The sequence below is a fragment of the Pygocentrus nattereri genome, chromosome 22 (assembly GCF_015220715.1).
Source record: "Pygocentrus nattereri isolate fPygNat1 chromosome 22, fPygNat1.pri, whole genome shotgun sequence".
Taxonomy (NCBI): Eukaryota; Metazoa; Chordata; class Actinopteri; order Characiformes; family Serrasalmidae; genus Pygocentrus; species Pygocentrus nattereri.
Window position 1 is genome coordinate 28,550,395 of NC_051232.1, and position 24,073 is coordinate 28,574,467.

General features: G+C 39.8%; 1 protein-coding gene across 1 annotated transcript in view; it reads left to right on the forward strand.

The window, feature by feature from the left end:
• rnf24 (ring finger protein 24) overlaps positions 1-18,597 on the forward strand; it is a 35,595-nt gene extending 16,998 nt beyond the window's left edge. The window contains exons 3-6 of the mRNA XM_017709477.2: positions 4,557-4,599; positions 5,783-5,824; positions 10,984-11,063; positions 13,811-18,597. Of these exons, the coding sequence (XP_017564966.1) occupies positions 4,557-4,599; positions 5,783-5,824; positions 10,984-11,063; positions 13,811-13,961 (316 nt within the window). The 3' untranslated portion in view covers positions 13,962-18,597. The remainder of the gene's footprint in view (positions 1-4,556; positions 4,600-5,782; positions 5,825-10,983; positions 11,064-13,810) is intronic.
• The last annotated feature ends 5,476 nt before the right edge of the window (positions 18,598-24,073 follow it).

Here is a 24,073-nt window from a genome sequence, read left to right on the forward strand (position 1 = left end):
AGTGTACTTAGAGCTTAGTTACACAGTCACGAACTGCGGTGGGTTCAGCCTTGAGGATGTTATGTTATGCCTTTAGTTCCTTTTATGTTGAGACTGATATTCCTTTATTTCTAGCTGATTTATTTTCTTGGTATAACTCAAGGGCAGCAATTAGAATAGTTCTTTTCTTTTGAGCAGTCAGACTGAGCAGTAATGTCACTGAAGTTCAGAATCCTAAATTTATAATTGGGATACACTGAAAGGTGACTTCCAAAGAAAATGGCATCTTCGTTGTCCACCCCATCCAGTGTGATTGGGCCCACCCGCCAACAGAGATATTTCACAACCAGTAACTTGTGCACTTGTACTGTTGCCTGGCATCAGGGCAACTGTACAGTTAACTTGCACTTGTAGAGTTTCTCACTTAAGACAGTGCGAACCAGCGGCTAAATTCACCTTAACCAGTGGGGGTACGTTCCTGTTTGATTTATTCCATAAACATTCTCTTCTCTCTGACCCACCCACTACACACTACAACATGTAAGTGCAGTCTAAAATATAAGTTTTATTTAAGTAAATTGCGGTAGATTTGATACTTGAATGAAAAGAGGTGGTCAGATTACCAAGTCACTGATGAAAAGATGACATTTAGATGAGATTCCCCTCTGAAAAGCTTCTAAAGATGCAGTCTCCCTCGTGTCCAGTTTGACAAATGCACAATATAAATTCATGACACCTCTTCCCAGCTTGGCCCCCCTTAGTCTTTCCCCTCCCTAAGTCAGCTATCCTCAGTGCTACCCAGCTTCCTCTGCACCTGAATCCCCAGCATTGAAATATTTATACAGCACCACACCAGTAGGGTGAGATGAACATGACGACAGTTGCAAATTTAGCAAGCGCTGAAAATAGCAGCCTCCTGCCCAGCCTCCATTTTTCAGTGCCATATCTCCAATGGGGGGAAGTGGCATACTCTGCTCAGCTTCTGTTTTGAGTACATCAAGAGGGCTGAGTTCATCTCAGAACATAAGGGTGTCCTAAATGGCATCCATGCTGTATGCTGCTTCTTTTGCATCCTAGTATTTGGCATGGGGTAACATCATCGCTACCTCAAGATGACTGACAGATTTAAGTGCTAGGAGAGTTACTTGTGCTAGACAGAAATCCCAAACTGTGCAGTGCACTCCAGTGTACTCTGTACTCCAGGACCAGGACTAAGGCACGTTCTGCTAATGCGAAGAAACACAAATCTGCGTGTTAAATTTGGCTACATAGCTGATTAACTCTTTTAGTTTTAGTTGTTGCTTATTTCTCACTTGTAACTCACTAAATAAAACAAGCAGAGAAAACAACAATTGATGTGGCATTTAAGTGTAAAGAGGACAGAAAATATTTTATTATGATTTGAATTGGATGAAAATGTATGGCGCTGGGTATATTGTTGTGTAGTAAGAAAGTTGACATCAAAACAAAAACAAAGTAGGAAAAACCGTTCAATACAGAATATAAATAGCATTAAACATTATTAATTACATAATGATCTAATGATGTAATTCATTCTGTAAGTACATTTAGAGAACGTATAGCTACGTATAGTTAAGCAGCCTTGACCACAGACACATTGGACAGAAATGATGTTCCTGTGAGCATGCTCAGGACCTGCAACAAGAGAGAGTCGTGAGCTCAAGTGAATGTGCGAAAGGAGTCGTGATTCACCACACAGACACACCACCTGACGCGAGACTGAATGTAGCAGCTTTTCACCAGAGACAACACACATACGCGAAGTACTCCCAGGCTTAGAGAACACACACAGGCTTGTGTTTATCCAGCTCGCCCATCTGAAAAGGCAGAAAATGCAAGCTCACGCTTACATATGACATTTCTACCATTGTTTATACATCAGACAGGGTTCTTAACAGTTTTGTAGCGCTTGAAAACTACCCAGGGTCAGGCAGTTTTCAACGCATCTGTGTGAAAGCACTTAAGATGCCATGCTGCCAGTCAGTTCTGGGCAATATTGATCAAATTCAGTATCACGGTGTCGATTATTACAATATCAGATATCAAGGTATCTGATAATATTTAACTATGAATTAGTAAAGTCAATGAGTAAATGAAACCATGCTTTTTGCTTTTTGAGTACAATGTTTTTTTATTCTTTAAATGCCACTAAAATTAAAAATCAATATTGATATGTAACAACGATACCAGTATAGCAGAACAGACATTATGCAGTGTATGTCCATAAGTTTATAGACACCTGCTAGTCTAGTATTTTTTCTGAAATCAAAGTCTGTTAATTAATAGGGGGTCTGTACCCCCGTTGCTACAGTAACAGATTATACTCTTGAGAAGGCTTTACATTAGATGTTGGAACATTTTGTGAGGATTTAGCCACAAGTACCTCAGTGAGTTCAGGTACTGATCTTGGTTGATTAGTTCTGCGTATTAATCGCCACTCAAGCGCATACAGAAGGTATTTAATGGTGCTCCATCACTTCAGAGAACACTTTATAACTTTTTCCCTCATGAGCGGCTGTTGGCATTCAATTGACAACTTCTCTGTGGAGATAATACAAGCTATGTGTGTACAGTTGAACAGCAGTGAGCAGTGGGTGCACCTTAAAGTAGCTGAATTCACCAGTTATAAGAAACGTCTACAAACGTTTGGACATAAACTGGATATTGCCCAGTAATACTACCAGTACAAGAAAGAAACCCCCTGGAAACTCACCAAGTAGATTGCCATAACAGCCCCCATTAATCCCTCCCTCACTCGTCCTTTCGCCTTTGGGAGTTCTGCACCTTTACCTGCTGGTCTTTTTCAGAATGTCAGTGTTCCTCCTAGACTGTGCTGCCTGTTTTACAGATCCCTCTCACTCTGCTCCGAGAGGTTAAGGTTACTTGTAATGGAGGTAAATCTTACAACCATATTTTCATTGTATCTTCTTCCCCTTTCAACTTTTCTGACTTACCTCTATCTAAGAGGTTGATATAATGGATAATATTGCTTATAATATTAATGGGGTTGACTGTGTTATACTGTGTTTTGTTCTTTTTTATCCAATAATGATGATGCCCTGGTATAAAGACATGCTTTCTGGGTTTCTGGGTTTACTGTTTATTGCTTTAGTGTCATTCTTTTGTGTAAAACATAAATCTGGCCAAGACTAATAAAAACACCCTGGCTAAATTCCTCTGAAGTTAATTCCTTACTAGTATTCAGGCATTAACCTGAAGTCACAGTACAATAAGCTGAAAGCTGTAGATATTTGTTTTTTATTTCTTGCTGCCTCAGGACTGTTGCATTCCAGTAATTTTCCACATAGTCAGACTCACTGATGTGCTCTCTCTCTCTCTCTCTCTCTCTCTCTTTCTCTCTCTTTCTCTGACACATTTATAAACAAACACACAAGTATATTTTTTCATAATGGCCAGTTGAGTGTTGGCTCAGACAGGCTTAAGTGGGGCTGCAAAAGCTAGCTCTGACCAGCTAGGTCAAGTCCACAAGTCAGACACACATGTAAAGATAGTCTGAACACTTGTCAAATTTTCAGAGGTGTAGTAATGTCCATGCCGGACTGCAGTCAGTACCCTTGTCAATCATTGCTAATTCCTTGCAGCTAACAGAGTGCAGCTAGTGTGGGTTCAAGAAGAAACTTAGTACAAAGGTCTGAAAACAATCCTTGTGACAACACAGGAAAGAGACCAACATATATTTACCTGTCTGACACAGAAGAAAATGTATTATTAAATCTGAGCTGATTGCCAGTTATATAGTTTAGGTATGAAACAGTCTATTAACTGTTAAATTCATGTAATCAGTCCACAGTATGCATCATGTCCCCACTATGTACCCCACCAGAGTAGAGAGCACTATATGAATATCCACATCAATTATTTTTGGTCTCAACATTTGGATCCCATCAGTTAATCATTTTATTTTTTTTAGCATTTGATAGGAAAGTTAAAAGTTAAGCGCATTTTTGTTACACGATGACCTTAGAAAGTTCTCCTTTTGTCTCTTGTTGGACAATGAAGTTGAGATAATGTAGCCAATTGCTTGTGTAGTGTGTAGGCAGTGTACACACATTGCACAGTGTGCCTTTAAATTGTCTCGTTCATTTGCCAGGAGCTATATTCCATGATTAGTAAAAGCTGAAAGAAATATCTTTCATCTGTAATTGAAATGAAGTGCAATTGACCTTTAGTGGGTAAAAGCAGAATGAGTGCAGTTCATTTCTCCTTGGCTCAGTGACTCGCTCAAACCAAGACGTTGGCAGGCTTTTGTTATCTCGGTTATTTACTGTCTGGTTCTCTGCCATCATCTTGACTTGATTAGTTTTTTTGCTATTGTACACTCTCCTGTACTGTACACCATGATCCACACAGATTAAAAACAAACAAAAGAACAAATACACACATATACACATATATATATATATATATATATATATATATATATATATATATATATATATATATGTGTGTGTGTGTGTGTGTGTGTGTGTGTGCAGATTTATCTTGAATTTTGTAACTAAACATGAGATGCCTTCTTCCTTCTTGCATTGTTTCAGGTTGCGACATCAGGCGCACAAGGAGCTCTATGCATACAAACAGGTAAATCCATTTTAAACAATTGTGATAGCACAGCTTGACCATGTGCTTTTGAAACAAGCATCAGGGCTTATTTTAGCTGGCTCATGAGGTCGAGGTCTCCCGCCATGATTTAATTACATTGCAGTTGTGTCAGCAACCATATGTCTAGTAGGAGGTGGGGGATACTGTCCTTCCTCTGCCAAATAATCCCCAACCACTGAGGTCAAGACTGAATCCATATTAAATGATTGCAGTTCATGGAGGGTCTCTTTACCCGTGTAATTTTTAGGGTTATACGATCAGGACAGAATATCACAGTAAAATTAGGATGCTCTGTATGGTCACTGCAGTATTTCTTGGAACATTAAATGCTGAACTTTCTTCACTTTTTTAAAAACGATATATGTAGTATATTAATGCATATTAATGCTTGTATTAATACATTTAATGTTTCAAATGTACTCAGCCCATACAATTCACAGACAGAAGCATACTGCTAAATTCGGTCTGTAGCAGTTCAGCCCCACCCATTCGGAAGTTATAAGCAGTGTTTCAGCCCAAGTTATAACGAGAAATACATTAATATAGACATGCATATTTGAGTGTGTGTTGTTGTGCAGCGAACAATCTCATGTTTAATCTTTTAAGGGCTTACACAGGCATTACAGAGCATAAAATATTATTGAAACAGCCTTGAACAGAGTGGAAGATCGGCTAATTGTTTATCACTGTTGGATGATGTGAATCCCTTGATTCTTCAAAATACCCTAAAAAACTCATTTAAGATATATATTTAGGACTTGTTTGCCTGTTGCAGGCTTTTGTGCTGTCAGCATTACAAAAGCCAATACTAAGATAACAATTTGCAAAAAATGTATTGTGCAGTCCTACCAGTGATCATGCTTGCACATTACAGTGCTAATTAAAAAAGCAGAGAAGGCTGCAGGGTTATGTCCTTAGCAGCATTGTGCCCGTTATGTAACTCCAAACCCAGCTGCAGATGTTGTATTTTAAATATTCCACTCAGAACCCTCACACATTTTTAGACCAGTGCTCTGGTTATTCTTCAGATCCTTTTGAATTGGTTTGGTGCAGACAGCTCTTAATACTCAACTCTGAACAACAGTTTGTTGCTAGATTGTGAAAATGCTGTTGAACTAGTATTACTCTGTCATTTTCACTGCTCTTTGTATCTCTTTTGCAGGTTATTCAGAAGGAAAAGGTCAAAGAACTAAATTTACATGAGGTAAGAACATTTATTTAGCTTTGTTTGGCAGATGGTGTTCTTATTACCGCATGTATTACAATATGTAAAAATACAAATCAAAAGCATGCCGGCTCATATTTTCCCAGTGTTCATTTACAGTTGGCCCATATCATCACAGAATCGGGGAAAAAGTAGAAATGAAGGATTAATAATAGCTTGTGTCAATAATAAAATTTTTCAGCTCTAGACATAAAAATCTAATTATATCCACAGTATAAAGCTCAGATCACTAAGACAGGTGCTGTAGCGCTTTAATAGAGCTATGTGATGAGATGGCTCTGCCAGCGGATACTGAGAACAACTTGCTAGTGTACATAGAGTGCCCAGCAAGAGGGTTTTTGCAACTATAAATAAACCCAAGCTTCACACCTCCTGACTTTCAAATGAGTAATCTTTCTCATGCTCGAAAAGGAGACACCTTTCTCGTGTTAGGATGTTCATTTCAGAGGAGGGAGGTGTGCATTCTCTGGGTTCATGGATCTTGGCTGTACACAAGGTTGATGGTAGGCTTGTCCTGGTAATGGAGTCATTTTATTTGGTTGTCTGTATAGAAAACAAATTAATATTTCCATGTGTAATGGCCATAAACTGACCATTGAGGAAGGATTATGGGCTACAGTTTTGCCCACCAACAAGGTGGATGGAATACTTCTAGTTTCTACAATATTTCTTATGATATGGCCAGGGAGTCTAAGTTGGAAGAATCATGACTTCCACATGGGTCTTTGGTTTGAACTGCCATGTGAGTGCTAATACACACTGGCACCACTGTGGGTACTCTAGGTCTCCTACACAGTTCCTCTTTACAGAAGTGTTGGAATTTCCCATAATCCACAACGCTAGGTTCACCTAAACAAAAGCCTTCCTCAGCCTGAGACTTCAGGGAGCAAAGTGCTGTTTGGAGAGCCCAGGAGGGTTGAGTCATGTGTATACCCATAAAGGAAAAACATCAGCCACTTTTGCACTTTCTAAATGTTTCCTTTTGATGTTCCTTTTGCTTTTATTTGTGTGAAACACCTTGATTTGCCCTTGTGTATGAAATGTCCTACATAAAGAAACACCGAGAGGAACTTCACCAATTCTCCAAATTTTCAGAAGTATTTGCATATAAGAAACTAAAATGAAAATAGATGGTCTGGAAGAAAAATGGTCCATACTAGGGAAATATACCATCTTGGGTTTCCTCAGTGATTGTAATAGGAATAGTTTTGTTTATTATCTATTTCAACTTCTTTAGAATGAATAGTTCTTCTTCAAAATATTGTGCCCTCCTTTGTTTAGTTCACCACAGAGTGCATGTGGTTCAGTTTTGAGAACTTCCCCATAAAACCTTTCATTGTAGTGAAGTTATATTAGTGCACCATTGTATCACCCAATCAAACAAAAGCGTTGGGCATGATTAGATAGATAGGATGAGTCCTTGGAGAGATATTATCTGTTTTCTGTATATTGAACAGATTTTCCTTTAGATCTCTTTCTGACATCACCAACAGCAGCGTGACAGCAAAATAGGAGACGTCCATGGCCTCAAATGCTGTGAAAGCTTTTTGAAAGATTAAACAAGCTGATTGCAGTTTGCTTTGGGGAAGTTTTGCCTCCGATTTCTTAGAAATCTAGATGTAAAACATGCAGGTGCTTTAAGGTACAAAGCCTGAGTAGTCTGAAAAAGCTGTTTGTTTATGTATTTTTTTAAGGTCTTCCTTGGAAGAATGAAAGTTGAGGCCAGGTCTGTGTAGGTCCTACTGTTGTTGCTGTTGTTGTTGGTGTTGATGTTTTTCACCCAATTAGATATTGAAACTTGACAACAAATACTAAGATCATTTGCTCAATCATAGAGGGTCCTTTGGCACAAACCTTCCTTGTTTTTGTTGTTGGTTGTCTACTTGGCTTCTTTTTGGTCAGGAGAAATTTGACTAGAGATTTAACTAATTTTGCTCTTTGCCTCACCCTCGAAACAATTTGGTAGCTGTGACGAACACAACTTCATTTCTGTAACTGAATTTTTTGATGCATCTGTTACCAGCACATCCAAGAAGTAAGCTTTAAAAGGCACCCTTTATAGTACTTCTGTCCATGCTTTTTCCAAAGTGTGAAAGGACAAAAAAAAAACAACAACAAACAAATAGAGCTGATGTCATGGAAAGCCAAGTTTTAAATGAAGCAATTTGATGTTGTAATAATTGTTAAAGTTTTAGCTGCAAAATTATGTTTTTGAATTCATTCTTATGAAGCAGAATACTGAGCAGCCAATCAAAACAGAAGTCTTTTACATATATCAGGCTCAAAAGCAAAAACAGCTTGTTAAATTCTAAGGGATAAAGTAAGGTTAGTAAATGGCCATGTAAAACTCAATTAAGACTGTAACCTACACAAATGTTATAAATGTACAGTTTTAAGTGTAAGTTTCTTGAATAAAAATACAAGAAGAATACAGCATATGCTCTCCTTCATGGGTCTCTGCTCTCCAAAGTTTGCAGTAGAATACAGGGCTTACAGAAAATGGGCATAGATCTGCATAATCAAGTCTCTTGGCGTCTTCAGTTTGCGCCCACAAGCCAAAAGGAGAGACGTAATGTTTGCATTATTGCGTGCTGCAGCTGTGTTGCTGCCCAGATAAGGGACACTGACTGTGTTATTTTGTTTTGCAACATTTTATGTGGACAGTCCAGTGGGTTGGGAGGTGTTCCTAGGCCTGTTGGTTTGGCTTTGGAATGTCTGTAGTGTATCTTGAAGGTGCTGTGTGTATATAAAAGGGTCTGGCAGGGTCTATAACTATAGAGAGAGTTACAGCATAACCAGCTACCATTGAGCTCAACTGTCTGAATATTAGGTAATGGGCCTCAAATGTGATTACATAGATGTAGACATATGTTTGCCAAGCTTGCAAATATACCCCCAATTTCCACCACACAGACACACAAACCGTACACTTGTGACTGCTATTGAGAGATCCCGTTTGCTTCTTATCAAAATAACACATTTCCTGAGGAAAACAAAGATAATCTAGTCTTAAAGGAAAGTTCCAGGTATAAATATTTTGGCGTGTCTTCCCATCAAATGCCCTTCAGAAATCCTGCTTCTTTAAAAAAGGAGACCAAAGGATGCAAAAATCCAAGGAGGTTTTTATTTACTGAAACAAAGCTTTAAGAGTCTGCAAGTTGTTATGTGGTGATAAGAAGAGATTATGTAAGGTGAATATGCTCAAAGAGAGACAGGAGAAATAAAGTCTCATTTCCATTCGGACAACACTACCCATAGGAATCACTTTGGAAATGTGGTGACCTCTTTTACTTAACTCAGAAACACTGCTGAGTGAGAAAAGTGCTAACACTAACAAACGTGGCCGTGTTGTTATTGTTATTGAGAGTTGAGAGTTTCCTGACACTGACATGAATATGTGAGAATTTGGAGACGTTACATAGATACTCTTGTCTTGTTTCAATCATCAATCAAATGCTTCAGATTTCATTACAGAACATCCACTGGTAAAACTATGACATGAACAGTACTCCATGGTAGTGCGTTATTTAGTGTTGTCTCTTCATAAAAGGAACTCATGCTGCAGACCCAGACATTTAGCCCTTCTTCCCACATACATGCACTGCATAAACACACAACTGCCTATTGTATAGCACTCGTTCACTGTCCCTTTTATTGTCCATTTTGCATAGGCTGCCTCAGTCTCACACCAGTGTCCCTCACAGCATTTTGCCCTTCCACATACAGTACAATGAAATTAAAAGGCACACAATGGCAGCTAGAAGCACTGTCACCAGGGCCCACCAGAACACCATATAATGAACAATACTGTGGGATAAGACACTCAAAAAGATCATAAATACAACAGTATACTCTGATAATGAGCTGCAAGTACACACACCTTTTGTCTTGGCTCTCATATACAAGGGGCAAAGCTGAATAGTATCTTTCGCAGTAGTCATTTTCTTGAGCAAGCAAGTACGACCATTAGAGTTTTAGTGAGTGAATACATTTAAAATAGTGTTTGTTTTCATAACTACTCTGTGGACAGTTTTTAATGAGCTATAATCTCTGAATTAGCCCAAAGCCTAAATACCTGTATATAGGTCTGCACTTCACATGCATAACTAAACTTGCACATTAATGTCATAAGTTATAGGAAAATTCATAGTAGTTACTGAAAGAAAAGATTAATATCTGAATAATAAACACAAGGTGTTAAGAAAGGAACCAGCTCAGAAGCTCTCATGCACATTTCAGGATCTGTCTTAACTCCACTCCCACTGTTATATGACCATTTAATCAAGCCCAAATGTTTCGCAGGAATCTGCTTCGTAGCATTTGCCGGTTGGCAAGTCATGGTGTTTCCTATGGCTCACTCAGCCCTCTGCCTGTACATGTTCTTCAAGAACCTGGGAGTGTTTTTCATGGTGACAGTGTTCTTAATACCATCCATCCATCCATCCATCCATCCATTTTCTAAGCCGCTTCTCCATCAGGGTTGCGGGGGGGTGCTGGAGCCTATCCCAGCAGTCTTCTTAATAAGTGTTCTTAATACATTTCCTAAAAATCTTCTTAAAAATAAGTCTCATCCTCACTACGGATAATTTCTTAAGGCATCAGTTGACCTTTTCAGCAGCGAAGGCACTGTCTTTGTAATTAATTACTAAACAAAATCGAAATATGTGACAGGGTTGACTGACAACATTACAGTCAGGCAAAAAATAAAACTTCTAGTCTTTCTCTTTAATTTAAGTACTCTAGGATTTAAGTTAAACCAACTGAAGTGAATAAGATTAAGGTTTATTTCTGAGTTAAATCAGCACTGCACATTTTATTATTTACGTCAAATACAGGCAAAATGGAGGTCAACAGCTTTTTTGTGTCCTTAGTGAACTGTTATCTGTTGTTGTTAGAACAGGAAATAAAGACTTGTGTCTACTCACAACCCCAGAACCCACATTCTGTATACATAAAGCATCAGTCTCACCTTACTGGCTCAGTGACCTGTAATGACAACACACGCCCGAATGTTCAGTGTAGTCCAGTGGACGGCAATGTTGATGCTTGGGATATTGTGGGATATTGTGTCTAAACAGCGTATTTTGTGTGCTCATTGACTGGTTTATCCGTTAACATCTCTCACTCTCCGTCCACAGATCTGTGCTGTGTGCTTGGAGGAGTTCAAACAGAAGGATGAGCTGGGGATTTGCCCGTGCAAACATGCCTTTCACAGGAAGTGAGTACCACTTGTGCCATTTATTTGGAAAACGGAAAGGGACACAGGCTTAAGTGCCTGAGCATGCATCAACCGTAAAGACTAGGGGTGGGAGAAAAAAATGATATAGAACAGTATTTGAAAAACAGTCTAGATACATGGAGGTCCAAGTACTGATGTTTTATTTTTTTTATTTTTTATAACTTTTCCCTTCCTCATGCAGGCGGACTGTGTAATATCTAATCTCCTCAGAAATATCTCCTGAAACATTAATAACTGTTTTGATTGAACATTTTAAATGATGAGTGGCTTCTAACTCATGCACAGTATTGTATGTCAAAATATTATTATATTTAGACAATTTTAAAAATCACTTCAGAATAATGCTGTAGTGCTAGTATGACCATAATATTGTATTGCAGGGCCTCTAATATTGCCACCTTTAGTAGAGGTCCAGTTATGGAGAATGGGAGTGATACGTGGCATCTCCTCATCTGTGATCCTCATCTTAAATTGGCAGCACTTTCCTGTGAAACAGAAACAGTGAATTCTTCGCAGCTAATGCAAAACAGCTGTGCGTATGTGTGGAGACATGTGCAGGCATGTATGTGCAAGACAGGAGGTTACTGGAAACGTAGCTAACCTACATGAATGGGAGGTCTCTTTTGGCAAAATACCAGCCCTCTCCTTCACCCCCTCTTCCCCCTCTTTGTCCTCTCTGTAGGGGAGCTGTGACTGGCCTGTTTGTGGAAGCTGAGGCCCCACACTGGCCTAGTTAACAGCAGCAGTGTATGTCAGAAGGCGGTGACTTTTACAGGCTCTCCACTGTGTGTAAACAGACCCAGTGGAACATCTCTGTGGGGGACTGGGAGAGGAAAGGGAATAAGCTATAGGGGCTTAAGGGGAGTAAAAGCACAGGCTATATGTGCAAATATTCATGTACAATCTCAATCTAAAGCAAATGATAATCATCAAAATTATACTGATAATCATCAAAACCCAACATTTAAGTATTGTTAATGCAAGTTTAATTTCAATAAAATTACTGTGCTCTTTCTATTCTTCAATCCAATACTAGCAGCAAAGGCTTAAAATTTTAACAGCTACTTTGGTACATTAGATGATGATGTACAGCTTTCAACTGCTAGATGGGGAAATTTTGCCATTTTCTCATAACAGCGCAGTTAGGAGACTTAGCTAGCGTTATGTGTTCAGATTAAAAATATAATTTAAAGCGAGCATAATTGAACAGAATAACTCTTTTGTTTTCTTCAGGGTTCAAAACACTAGCTGTCCAAACTTAAAGTGGCACCTTAGCGCGCACACACACACACACACACACACACACACAGACACACACTCACACACACACACACACACACACACACACACAGACACACACACACATCTTCATCTTAAAGCCCCTAATCCTTCTGGGGTGCAGGGGAAGCTGGAGCCTATCCCAGCAGTGGCACCTGAGTAATTGTTAATAATTGATGTTGAATGATTTTAGGGAAAACAATTTGGATATGATTTTTTTGCCATATTGCTCACTGCTTGGTTGTCACTTAAAAAAATCCCTCAAATCACCTTTCACTGTTTCTGTTGCCCTTCCTATGGGACCCAGAGGCCTAGAAAATCTGCAGTGAATAATTCAGCAGCGTGGAGCATGGACACCTCAGCCCCACTGACTTTGGAGTAGCCTGTTGGTTTATCACCGCTGGTTTCAAACTTGTGCTTTCTCTTCAAATCAGCTAGATCGGTCATATTCATTAAATCTGCAGCCACATTCTGTCTGAAGCACTGCACACAAATAAGATTAACAGAACAGATATGAGCTCATACTGTAGACTTGTTTCAGTCTAGGTGAATTTATTTGAAGTAAGGATGCACCAGCCATTGATTCTTATCATTGATTGCAAATTTACTTTGAGCTCAGCTTTAAAAAAAAAAATATATAAATGTACACACACACACACACACACATACATGTGTGTATGTATATAGTAAATATATATAAATCTTGCATGTGGTCACAGAAGTGTCTGCTAGTAGATGTTGTTGTATTGCAGCTATGAGGGTCCTGCTCTGGTCTTTGTCGCATTGTCACAGTGGGAGGGGGAGTGATGACCAGAGAACATGACGTCCAGCACAGCTGTTTAATTTCCTATTTCCACATCTCACCCACTGTGGACATTGTTATTGTTTTGCATGTTGTGGAATGCAGTGCATGATTCATTGGCGCACCCCCCACAAACACACCGCTTCCTAAATTTTAAAAGTCTGAAGTCACTTGTATTAAAAATTTGTATTACTGTTTACAGTGGCAAATTTTATTACTAGTACAATATATTTATATTATATCTTATTTAGTACAATAATTAGTGTTAAAAGTGTAATCTAAACACCCAAAGATATGTTTAGATATTAGATAGCTTTATTCATTTTTGTATTTTTGAACAAGAATGCATTACATGATAAGTAATATACTGTTATTTTCTGTCTGTGGTAATTTTTGATTTTGGTTTGATCACCACTTTTCAAATATGAGACATTTTAGATTTTCAGTGTATTATAACTTCACTCTTAATGCTATATGGCTTATTATTTTAGAATAATTGATAGCTCTGTTTATCATTTTGGACATGTTTTTTGTTTACAGTTCCCTTGAATGGTTGTGTGTGTATTACGTTCAGTACTTTGGTCAGCTATTGCTTTATTTTTAAAACTGACTTCTACCCCATTGTTTCTGACTCTGCCCCTTTCAGGTGCCTCATTAAGTGGCTTGAGGTGAGGAAAGTGTGTCCGCTCTGTAATATGCCCGTTTTGCAGCTGGCGCAACAGCAGGGGACGTCCGAGACGGTGGCAGTGGTGGCTCCCACGCAGCAGCACCTGCCTGGAGTGGAGAACCTGGTGTAGCCCCAACCCCCCATCTTTCATCCTGCACCCTTACTCCCTCACTTGCTCTATTGTACAGGTACTCGCATCCATGCCAAGGGCAGGCTGGAGAACACACACATGTCCAGGCTGCGTTCTGCTCTGTTTCCGCCTCTGTGGATTCACAACTGATTCTCACCATACTACGATGACTGCCGAGTCCCAAGAACCTTTTTTGTTTATTTGGATTTTTTTCATAATTTTTTTTGTTGAGGAGACAACAAAGAACTTTTTCCACGGCACTGTGCTGCGGATGTTCGGACTGTTCCACACCAAAGCACTTTTTTTTCTGGGGACACTAGCTCAAGAAGTGACAGAAAAAACACGAACTATACAAACAGCAAGAAAAGAAGAAGAAGAAAAAATCACGTCAGAAACGGCTGCGTTTTTGTTAACAAGAGTTACTTTTGTTTTTTTTTAACAAGCACTTTACATGGACTCGAAATTAATTGCTTGTGAAGATAGTAGCAAGGTCATATTTTATATTATTTCAATTAACTGTATTATATCTATTTTCCCTTTTTTAGTAAATACAGAACCACATCATTTTGATTGGTCTTAGAAAGGACTTTCCTTAAGTTTATACTGTATATTAAAGAAGGGACGACAAGCTTTTGACAGTTATGTATGTGAGGGGAACAAGTGGGAGGTTGAGTCCTCTTCCAAAAATTAGGAGTCAGGTGGCTCGCTATTTAATATGTAGTGCACTAGGTAGGGTGTTTAGGCACCAGTATAGTGCACTATGTAGGTATTAAGGAGCCAACTTGGTTACAGCAGCTGTCACGTCATGAAGTAATGTTGGTATTGATGGAAATAGCCCTTATATGCTGATCTGAGACCAGTTTTGCGATTGTCTTAGAATGATTAAGCGTGCGAGTGGGGCAGCTGGTCTTCATCGGTGCAAAAGGGTGTCTCTTTGGCTGGACAGGCACTGGAATGACCTCAGGGTGTCGTCCAAACTAATGTGAATAAGAGTTTGATGGAGGTCACGTCAGCCCAGTGGAGGTTGATTCCATAAGTTTCAGTAGGTGTTTATGTTTAAACTGCTGCCACGCACACATACAATACACATATTCATACAGCCAGCATACTCTAGCAGCATACTTTAAGCTGTGTTGTGCAAAGTCTGTGCAAAGTTATCTGGAAAGGCCTAATCGTTCTAAAAGAGAAAGGCTAAAATCAGCATTGTTTTCACGCCTGTTCAAGTACAGTATTTATTACACTAGAGTCCACTCGAATCTGAATGTTAGGCACCCATTGTGTAACACAAAGCAATGTGAATCACACTGTCAGTCCAATGTGAGATCGTTTCCTGGTACAGGGAGTCCGAAGTGATCATCATTCTTCCTCTCACTTATATAACAGATTCCCACCCCATACTGCCTCCATGTCCAAAAACAGATCAAGTCAAAGCATTACTCAGTCTTTGGCACTGACTGTCTAAGTTTGTTATTATTGAGCTGGATGTTTAAGCATACTGGAGTAATGGAGAAACTTGAGACCTAGATGTATGTACGAGTGAAGTCACAGGGCAAAATGTGCCTTGATGCGATCGTGATATGTGCCCATGATGTGACTGCAGTTTATCCAGCAAACTGTGCGTAGCCCCAGTCACTAACAGCTTGCTAAATAGGTACAGAAAGCGAATGTTGGCTGTGTGCGCATATTCGGCATCATCGCAGCGTATTATATCTTCTCACAGACATGCATCTGATCCTGAGAGTTTGAACAGTGTTATTCAGATTGTAAATATTGTTTCAACACATCTTTGAGGCCTGTGCTGTATCTGCCATCGTTAAAGGAAGTCTCTCAACATGTCTTAAAAAACACTATTGCTCAAAGTGGAGGGAAATGATGCGACTGACTGCTGTGAGTCACTCAGAGTTTAGTAAATCAAGCAGACCGTGTAATCAGTCATACATATAATACTTCCGCCCACTTTTTGTGTGATTCTTCCATGTTTTGCACGGCCCTCCCGTAAATGCATGAGGAAAATAATGCGTTTTTTGTTTCAAAGCACACATTGCCCATTACCTGTGCATCAGGCTTTCATACATAACATGCAGACCGAATGTGTCTGATTTGTGCCCAGAACTGGAGCAAAAGACTTAGTACATTGGGTCCTTATTGTTGGTATATATCTGTAAATCACAAGTTGGTTAGACTAGATACTGTTTTTTATCGGAAAACAAATCAGAAAACTGGCGCAGACCCATTGCAAAGGGATTAGACTGTGGTTAATTTTCATGAAATTGTGACATTATGCACTACAGTGTCTTGAGCCTGTGTTTGTTTGTCTTGGCGTGTAGTAAGACATAGCTTTCCAGGGAAGAGAGGAAAATGACTTAAAATTCCAAAACCCTGAGTTAACCTCCACTTCTTTCCCCCGTTCACAAACACAACAGAATGGTTCTTTTTAAGTCAGGCACATCCAGCCACACCCCTCACATACCAAACACTACATGAGGATAACTGAAACCTAAGGTAGGTTAGCAGCTTAGGACAGAAAGGATCCATTGCTGCAGGCCTGACTGTCATTTCTATGTTCCAGCATTGATCAGCACTTTGTGCCAAACTCACAAAAAAAGGCTATGAATGTGTAGCTCATCTCCCATACTGCATTGCTCCACGGTGGCCCCTTTTCTACGCTGAGCCAGGTGTAATGCCTCTGTCAGCAGGTTGGCCATTGTACCTAAAGGAATAAAGCCAGCTCTTTCTGAAGCTACATTCTGGCCATTTCCATCTGACTGGTGTGAACCCCCTGTGCATTGTTCAGGGTGACCCCCGGTTGGCTTTTGTGTTACCCCTGATTGCAGTGGCTAAGAGGGGAAAATGCTGCATAGGGCATTTCCGATGGCATCCAGAGGTTTTAAACAAGTACATTTTATAAAAAAGTAAGGCAATTGGCTTTAGTTATAAATAATGTCCAAACAACAATATATGACAATTCCCTTATCTTTAGGGAACATATTCTCATATAGTATACACCTTTACATACTGCTATTGCAGTCAAGTTCAGTTTAAATGTATATAAGTGTCACTGATGATGAATGTATGGCAATAGAGTGCTGTGAAAATGTGAAATCTAATGTGAACGTAGTCGCTTGTGTCCAAGTCTGCCATGTATGTCATATTTATACATATACACCAGTCTTGATATTAGTGCACCAATCTATTGAGGCAGAACATCTACCTAAAATTCTATAGCATTCTGATTATCTTCAGATAATCAACCCTTAAACATTACCACTAACAGGCAGGCTATGTAACGCCTTGTTACGGAAAGGTAAGAAAAAAGTAAACAACAAAAAAAAAAAAAAATCAAAACCCTCTTAAGTCTTAAGTGTGTTTTTGTAAATGGCACAAGAATGAAAGATGAAGTTCTTCCAGGTGCCAAGAGATCTGCACAGTTTACATAGAAACACATAACAGGGCTTAATACAATATAAAAAAAATAATGTATATCTATACATATTAGTTCAATGTGCTAGCAGTAATAACTGGGACAGGTACCAAAACCTGATCATTGTGCATCCCTAAAGTTGGTCTAGAACGACCTTCTGTCTGTTAGGAGGCAGTAAAGTCACTGGTTATTTCTGAGAGAATGAGCTTTAGTAATGTATGTTAATGACTGAAGTGGCATTCATGTGTGCCACTGAGACCCAGTCCTGGCTCTTAAGGTGCATCAGTCTCAGTTAGGGCTGCACGATACAAAGTACCATATTGTGAGTACACTGTTGTATATTGCGATTGTGATATACCTGGCAATATATGAAAAACGACACCCACAGAAACTCATCTAGATCATCTGTGATTGATCAGATTGCTCATGACATACAGTTTAAAAGATTGTGATTGGTTGGGGTCTCATTTGCATATTGCAGCCTTCAGTGATACCAGTATTGCAAACGCTAAAATGATGATAATGACTTTTGTGTGATATATTCTGCAGCCCAAGTCCGTGAAAGTAGGCCTGATTTGTAGCTGATTCACGACAGCATGCTCATTCATTTAGTTCAGATTACCTAACACATGGATCCTCATTCATAATTAACTGCCAATATTCAGATTGTAGTCTTCGAGGCTTAATATTGTATAGACTCCCACCTCCGCTCCTTTCCTGTTCCTCTGCACTCGCCCCCAACCCCCTGGCCCTCCATGGTTCGTGGTGTATAGTGAGTATGTTTGTCCAGCGTCAAACAGAGCTCCATGATGTCCTACCTCCCGCGCCCCCCACTAGGGCTTCCTATAGTGTGCCCCCATAGCATCATTAACCCTTGCACTCACAACCACTTGTGTCTACGTAGCATAGCCCTTAAACACACCCCTCCCACCTCCCCCCCACTCTCCCTTGTGTTTAACACTGAGAATGTTTGTGAAGCTCACAAACATGTTTGTAAAACTAAAAATTCTGCAGCAGAATATTTTTGGAGACATTTGCTGTACAGTATTTGTAAGCTCTATTTTTGTATATTTAATTGACATTTTGGAGAAAATAAAAAAGAAAACAAAGATGGATTTTTTTCGTTTGTTGTTTTGCTAATTTTGTGTTTAAAAAATGTTGCATGTGATTGACTTGAACTGTAAATAAAATTATCGAGTTTTGGAGGTAATAAAAGTGAATCCTGGCCTTGTCTTTCTTCAGCTTGACAAACACAGCAACAGTAACAACATGCTCGCTACAAAAGGGCAGAAAAAGTGGACACATGCTAGTGCCGCTGCAAAAAAGCTCATCATCATGTGTATTGTAATGTTTGTTATGTAATATACAATAATAAATGCTCTGTAGACTTAAATATTATAAACAAGACTTTAAAAGGTATTTCTAGATACTGTATTCAATATTTCGCATAATTTAGGAACAATAGAAAGCCATTAAATGATAAATAAGCTGTAATTATTAAAGTACAATAATACAAATAATCAAGTTATTTGATCACCACTTTTGAGATAGGAGGGATTGGGGATAATAATTTTAAATAACGTCATAACTGATGTTCTCAGTCATTTTCTAATCATAACAGCAATAAGGATCAGGACACATTATTATCATATTTTTGCAGCTTTGCTTCCTACAGATTATTTAAAACATAGTCCAGCATATTATTTTGTATAACATTTTGTACAATTATGTGGTTTTGTATTATGTCACATATAAATTCCAGCCTTTGTCAATGGTAGAGTATAAAACACATGGGCAGTCCTCGGGGGCAAGAGCCTGTCAGTAACACACTGTACTGTGACTTTGGTGTGACTCTAGGCCCAAATCCCCCAGGGATCACTACAGTTGGCACATATGCAGTAAAGCCAATTGGACAGCTGGATTTGCTCTTCTTATCTGTCAGCCCATCTGGACGTGCTACCTGCAGTACCTTGCTTCACATTCTGTGCACTTGTACCCATCCATCCATCCATCCATCCATCCATCCATTATCTTCCGCTTCTCCGGGGTTCGCGTCGCGGGGGCAGCATCCTAAGCAATGAGGCCCAGACCTCCCTTTCCCCAGCCACTTCCACTAGCTCTCCAAGGGGGATTCCGAGGCGCTCCCAGGCCAGCTGGGCGATATAGTCACGCCAGCGTGTCCTGGGTCTTCCCCGGGGTCTCCTCCCAGGTGGACTTGCCTGTGACACCTCCCGAGGGAGGCGTCCAGGAGGCATCCTAACAAGATGCCTGAACCACCTCAGCTGGCTCCTCTCGACGTGAAGAAGCAGCGGCTCTACTCCGAGTCCCTCCCGGATGACCGAACTTCTCACCCTATCTCTAAGGGAGAGTCCAGACACCCTGCGGAGGAAACTCATTTCGAACCGCCACACTTGTACCATCTCTGTCCATTTTAGTTCAACGGTTCAGCCAATCGGTTGTTGGAGAAATTGATCATGAGTTTAAAAATGCTCTTCCTAAAATACTTCAACACAGGTGTAGTAGATTTTACAATTTACTGGTCAGAGAATCAACTGGGAAACATGACCTTCAGCCATAGAATGAGTTGGTTGGTTGGTTTATTTATGTATTAATCAATGAGTTATTTGCTTTTACTATTGTTTTATTATTTGGGCAAAAGGCCATAAAGACAAAAAACAATATACCAAATAAAGGTAAAATTACATAGGTAGATTACATTATATTTTAATGTACAATATATTTTATTGCTGAAATGCTTAATATGATTTAACCAGAAAAAAATTATTTGTTATATATAGTTTAAAAATATGTTCTTTTGTGGGGAGGTATGGGGGGAGGGCAACTTTCTGGCAGACAAAATTTACTAGAAGTTGCCTATTCCACTGAAAATGTACATTTTTTTCTTGCCTTTTTTATGTGAAGCCGACTGGTCCTAGATTAGTAAACAGTAGGGTTGGGGGGGGGGGGGGGTCAATGATTCGATTACTGTTATTTAAGACACTACTCAGTGTTCACTGAGCCAGTATTTTTGTATATTTTTGTGTGTTTGTAGTTGTATATATGCCTGTAGATAATAAATAAACAAGATTGACAGTATTTATTGGCAATTTTGCTGAGCCTCTGCATTCTTCTTTTCATATTGTATCACCCTTATTATTATAACTGTGCTGTGTTGTGTTGTGACAGCTACTGGCTTGTAAATTTCCTTCAAGATCAATAAAGTATCATCTATCCATCCATCCATCCATCCATCCATCCATCCATCCATCCATCAGTATAACACCAATCTTAAACTGTAGGCCATCTGAACAGATACACCATCCATACAGGTGTGTTTGGTAGCCTTACGGTTTTAGACTGTAGCCCATCTGTTTATCAGCCTTGCTCTACCTCATTCACAGTGGAAAGGGGCGATCATTGGACCACCCCAGACCAAATATTATTTAGGTGGTGGGTGGACCATTCTCAGCACAGCAGTGACACTGGCATAGTAGTGGAACGAGTGTATTGGGCACAGTGGTGTTGCAGGGGTGCACTTCATTGGGCACTATACTACAAGCCTCTACATTGTAGCCCCACCTTGCTGATGCACAGTTAGAGACAGAGAGACTGAATGTGTTGATCTACAGTTTGTGTTAGCCATCATCAGTTGTCAGTTTCTGACCACAGAGCTCTTATATTTATATTTATTTATGGATGAAGGACCATTCTCAACCTAACAATGACACTGACATTTCTTAAAACTGCAGCTACTATGCCTGTATTTGTCAGTGTGCCAAACTACATTGAATGAACGTTATGAGTGCAGTGGATGAGTACAGTCAAAGTGAGGCATTTTTGCACCGCTAGTAAAACCTTCTAGTGAACCTTCTACTCCAAGAAGGCAAACAGGTCCTAGATCAGGATTAGGCCCACTGTCTGATCCTCTGAAAATGTTCAGTTTGTTTCTGTTCTAAACTCACTGCCGACAGGCTTGTCATCCTGTCTGGTCTAGTGGTCTGCAGCGTGCAAATGTGATTCAGATGTAGCCCCGTCACAGGAGAATAAAAACGTGAGGAGAATGTGGTCAGGGAGCTCTCTCTGTCCGGTCGTGTTAAACTCACTGCTAGTGCAATGCCATCTTCTTTCTTGAACAGTTGGGCTTCAGTCGTCTCTGAGCTACTTTGGAAAACCTCCATTGGGACCACGTTTATAATCGATAAACCAAAACTTATTCAGCAAGTCTTTTGCAGGATATGATATGATTATATAAGACCTGGACAGACCTTGAGCGAGAGTAGAGGACAGAAAGATGAGAAACAGCTTCTGGTGTGACTTTTAGAAGGGTGGAGTTAATGAAAGATGTGGCTGCCTTCGGTCCCGAGTGTGTGTGCTAAAATAGACGTCTCTACTTGCTGGAAGCACAGACAGTATAATGAGTAAGACATAACAGATACGTGAGAAATCTGGCGACGTGAGGAACAAGCTCAGAGCTATTCAAACAAGGGACAAGTGGGCCCACCCCAGCCTTTATTAATCTGGCTACATGTACACTTACACACCAGCCCCCATGGGGCCTTGTGTGTAGAAAAAGATCCCTGTATGTATTTACCCCTTCATTTTCATTTTTAAGTTTCGATTGGCTGATTCTATATTTTGCATCAATCCAAAAGCGGTCCAGACTGAAACAAACTGTAAACCTTGGACTGATATTCTCAGAGTCCTTTCAAAATATAAGCTTCAGTCTCTTTGTTCAGCTGTGTGGATTCTTCGGATGGTTGCAGTGATCTATTTGCTTCTTGACAGCACATCTTCCTCTCTATTAATTCTGCTCCAAGCTGTCTGCAGGAACAACACTCCACGTCAATTGAGTATGAATGAGTGGGGCTAAACCGCAGTAGGCTGAATGTCAATGTTCGTGGTTGTGACATCACAAGCATGATGAAAACAAAAGCAGTTTTTTTTTGCCACAAACTCCATATGGGGACTGATTCATATCCGATTCTTTATTTTGCCTGGTTTGTCAGGTTGCTAATGCTTGGCCTAAAATATAGTCCGCAGTCCATGTGCCAAAATCAAACTCATTTGTTTGCCATTAGTTTATTGCTTATCTGCCACTATGAGTAGCACCATGTCCTGCAGTAACTATATGAACGGTAATTGCACTGATGTGCTGCTAGAAGAAGAGGAACGCGAGCTCTGATGTTGAACTCCCTTGTTTGGTTGTGGACTGTTTTGAAATGAGGACTGAGAGGTGAAGTGTTCACACCTGTCAAAATGAACTGAACTAAAGAAAAAGCTTGAATGGTCTGCATCAGCGCCCTTAGATTCACCTCTGCAATAATCCTTTGTTTCAATTTATATGCTGCCACATTCAACAGTACAGAGCAGCTACATTTCAGCCTTGGAAAGTGGCTTCAAATTCAGGTGGCTTATTATAATGAGTGTATACAGATGATTTGTGACAATACCAACTTCATTTTCAACAGTAATTCTGTGCTACAGTCACAGCACATCATCTATTAGCACCAAATACCCTATGCAGTTGTTGCCTGCAGTGATCGCACTCAAATTACCACTCCGTTTCATCCCACCATGTTGTTAATACACATGGACTGATTCCAAGAACATGGAACATAATCTTCAGCCTGGAGTATTCTGTCCTAGCCTTGGCACAGTAAACCATCTGTGTACAGATAGACCTGAGGCTCACATACACATCTCCAACTAGTGGAAGGTGCCTTTAGTATAGCTTATCTACAATAAGCTTCTCTCAAGTTTTGATTTGGCATAAATATTTGAGACAGTTCCTGGAGCATGTCATGTTTTTGAATGGGTTTCCACATGGAAGCCATTTCCCAAAACCCATGGATCATTTTTCAGTAAGATTTCAAGAAAAAAAACACTTCACTTCCCTCCAGATAGTTGAGAGGCTCTTTCATTTTTGATCTCTCTTATTACAGAAAACCATCTTCGCCAGTAGCCTTTCTTTTAGACGTGCACAGCGTAGGGGTGTCTGTTATAAATAATCCATGTTTCTATCTTTGGAGTGAAGTAAAAGCAACATGCAGGCTTTCCCAGACAGCAGGACATGAATGGGTATGTAGTAATGGGGCATGAGCACAAAGAAAAATTCAGTGATAACCAACCTGTTTGTGTTTGCATCGCTGGAAATCAGTAACTGGTTTAAAATGATTAAAATCACTGATTAAAAAATAAATACATTTTTAAAAGCATATTCTCAGTCTCTAATTGACCATAATTTTTGCAAACATCTGCAGATGACCAATACTAGTTATTTGTTTGCAGCCTATCAGGGTAAAGAGGCGGACAGGGGGGGTGGCCCGTGTTATATATGCACCCATGCTCAAATAACTGGCCGTGTTTGTGGAGCCATTTTCTGTTTTCCCTCGTTTCTCTATGATGCGCAGGTCTGTGCCTGGTCACACGGGGGGGCACTGAGGTATAAGAGGTAGCCGAGCCACCATCTTGGGAAATGTTCAGGGCTCTTTCCCCTTTGACACAATCTGATCAGACCAAGCCGGCGCTCTTCACGCCACTCTTCGCTTCACTTTGTGTGTGAAGTTTGAAGGTTTGTGAAACTCTAGTGAACATTGGAAAAGTTGGGGATTTTGCCATTTTGCTTTGGGTACCTTTTTCTGCTGTTTAAGGTTAGGGGTTAGGGTCGCCATATGTCTTTTGGTTTCACTTG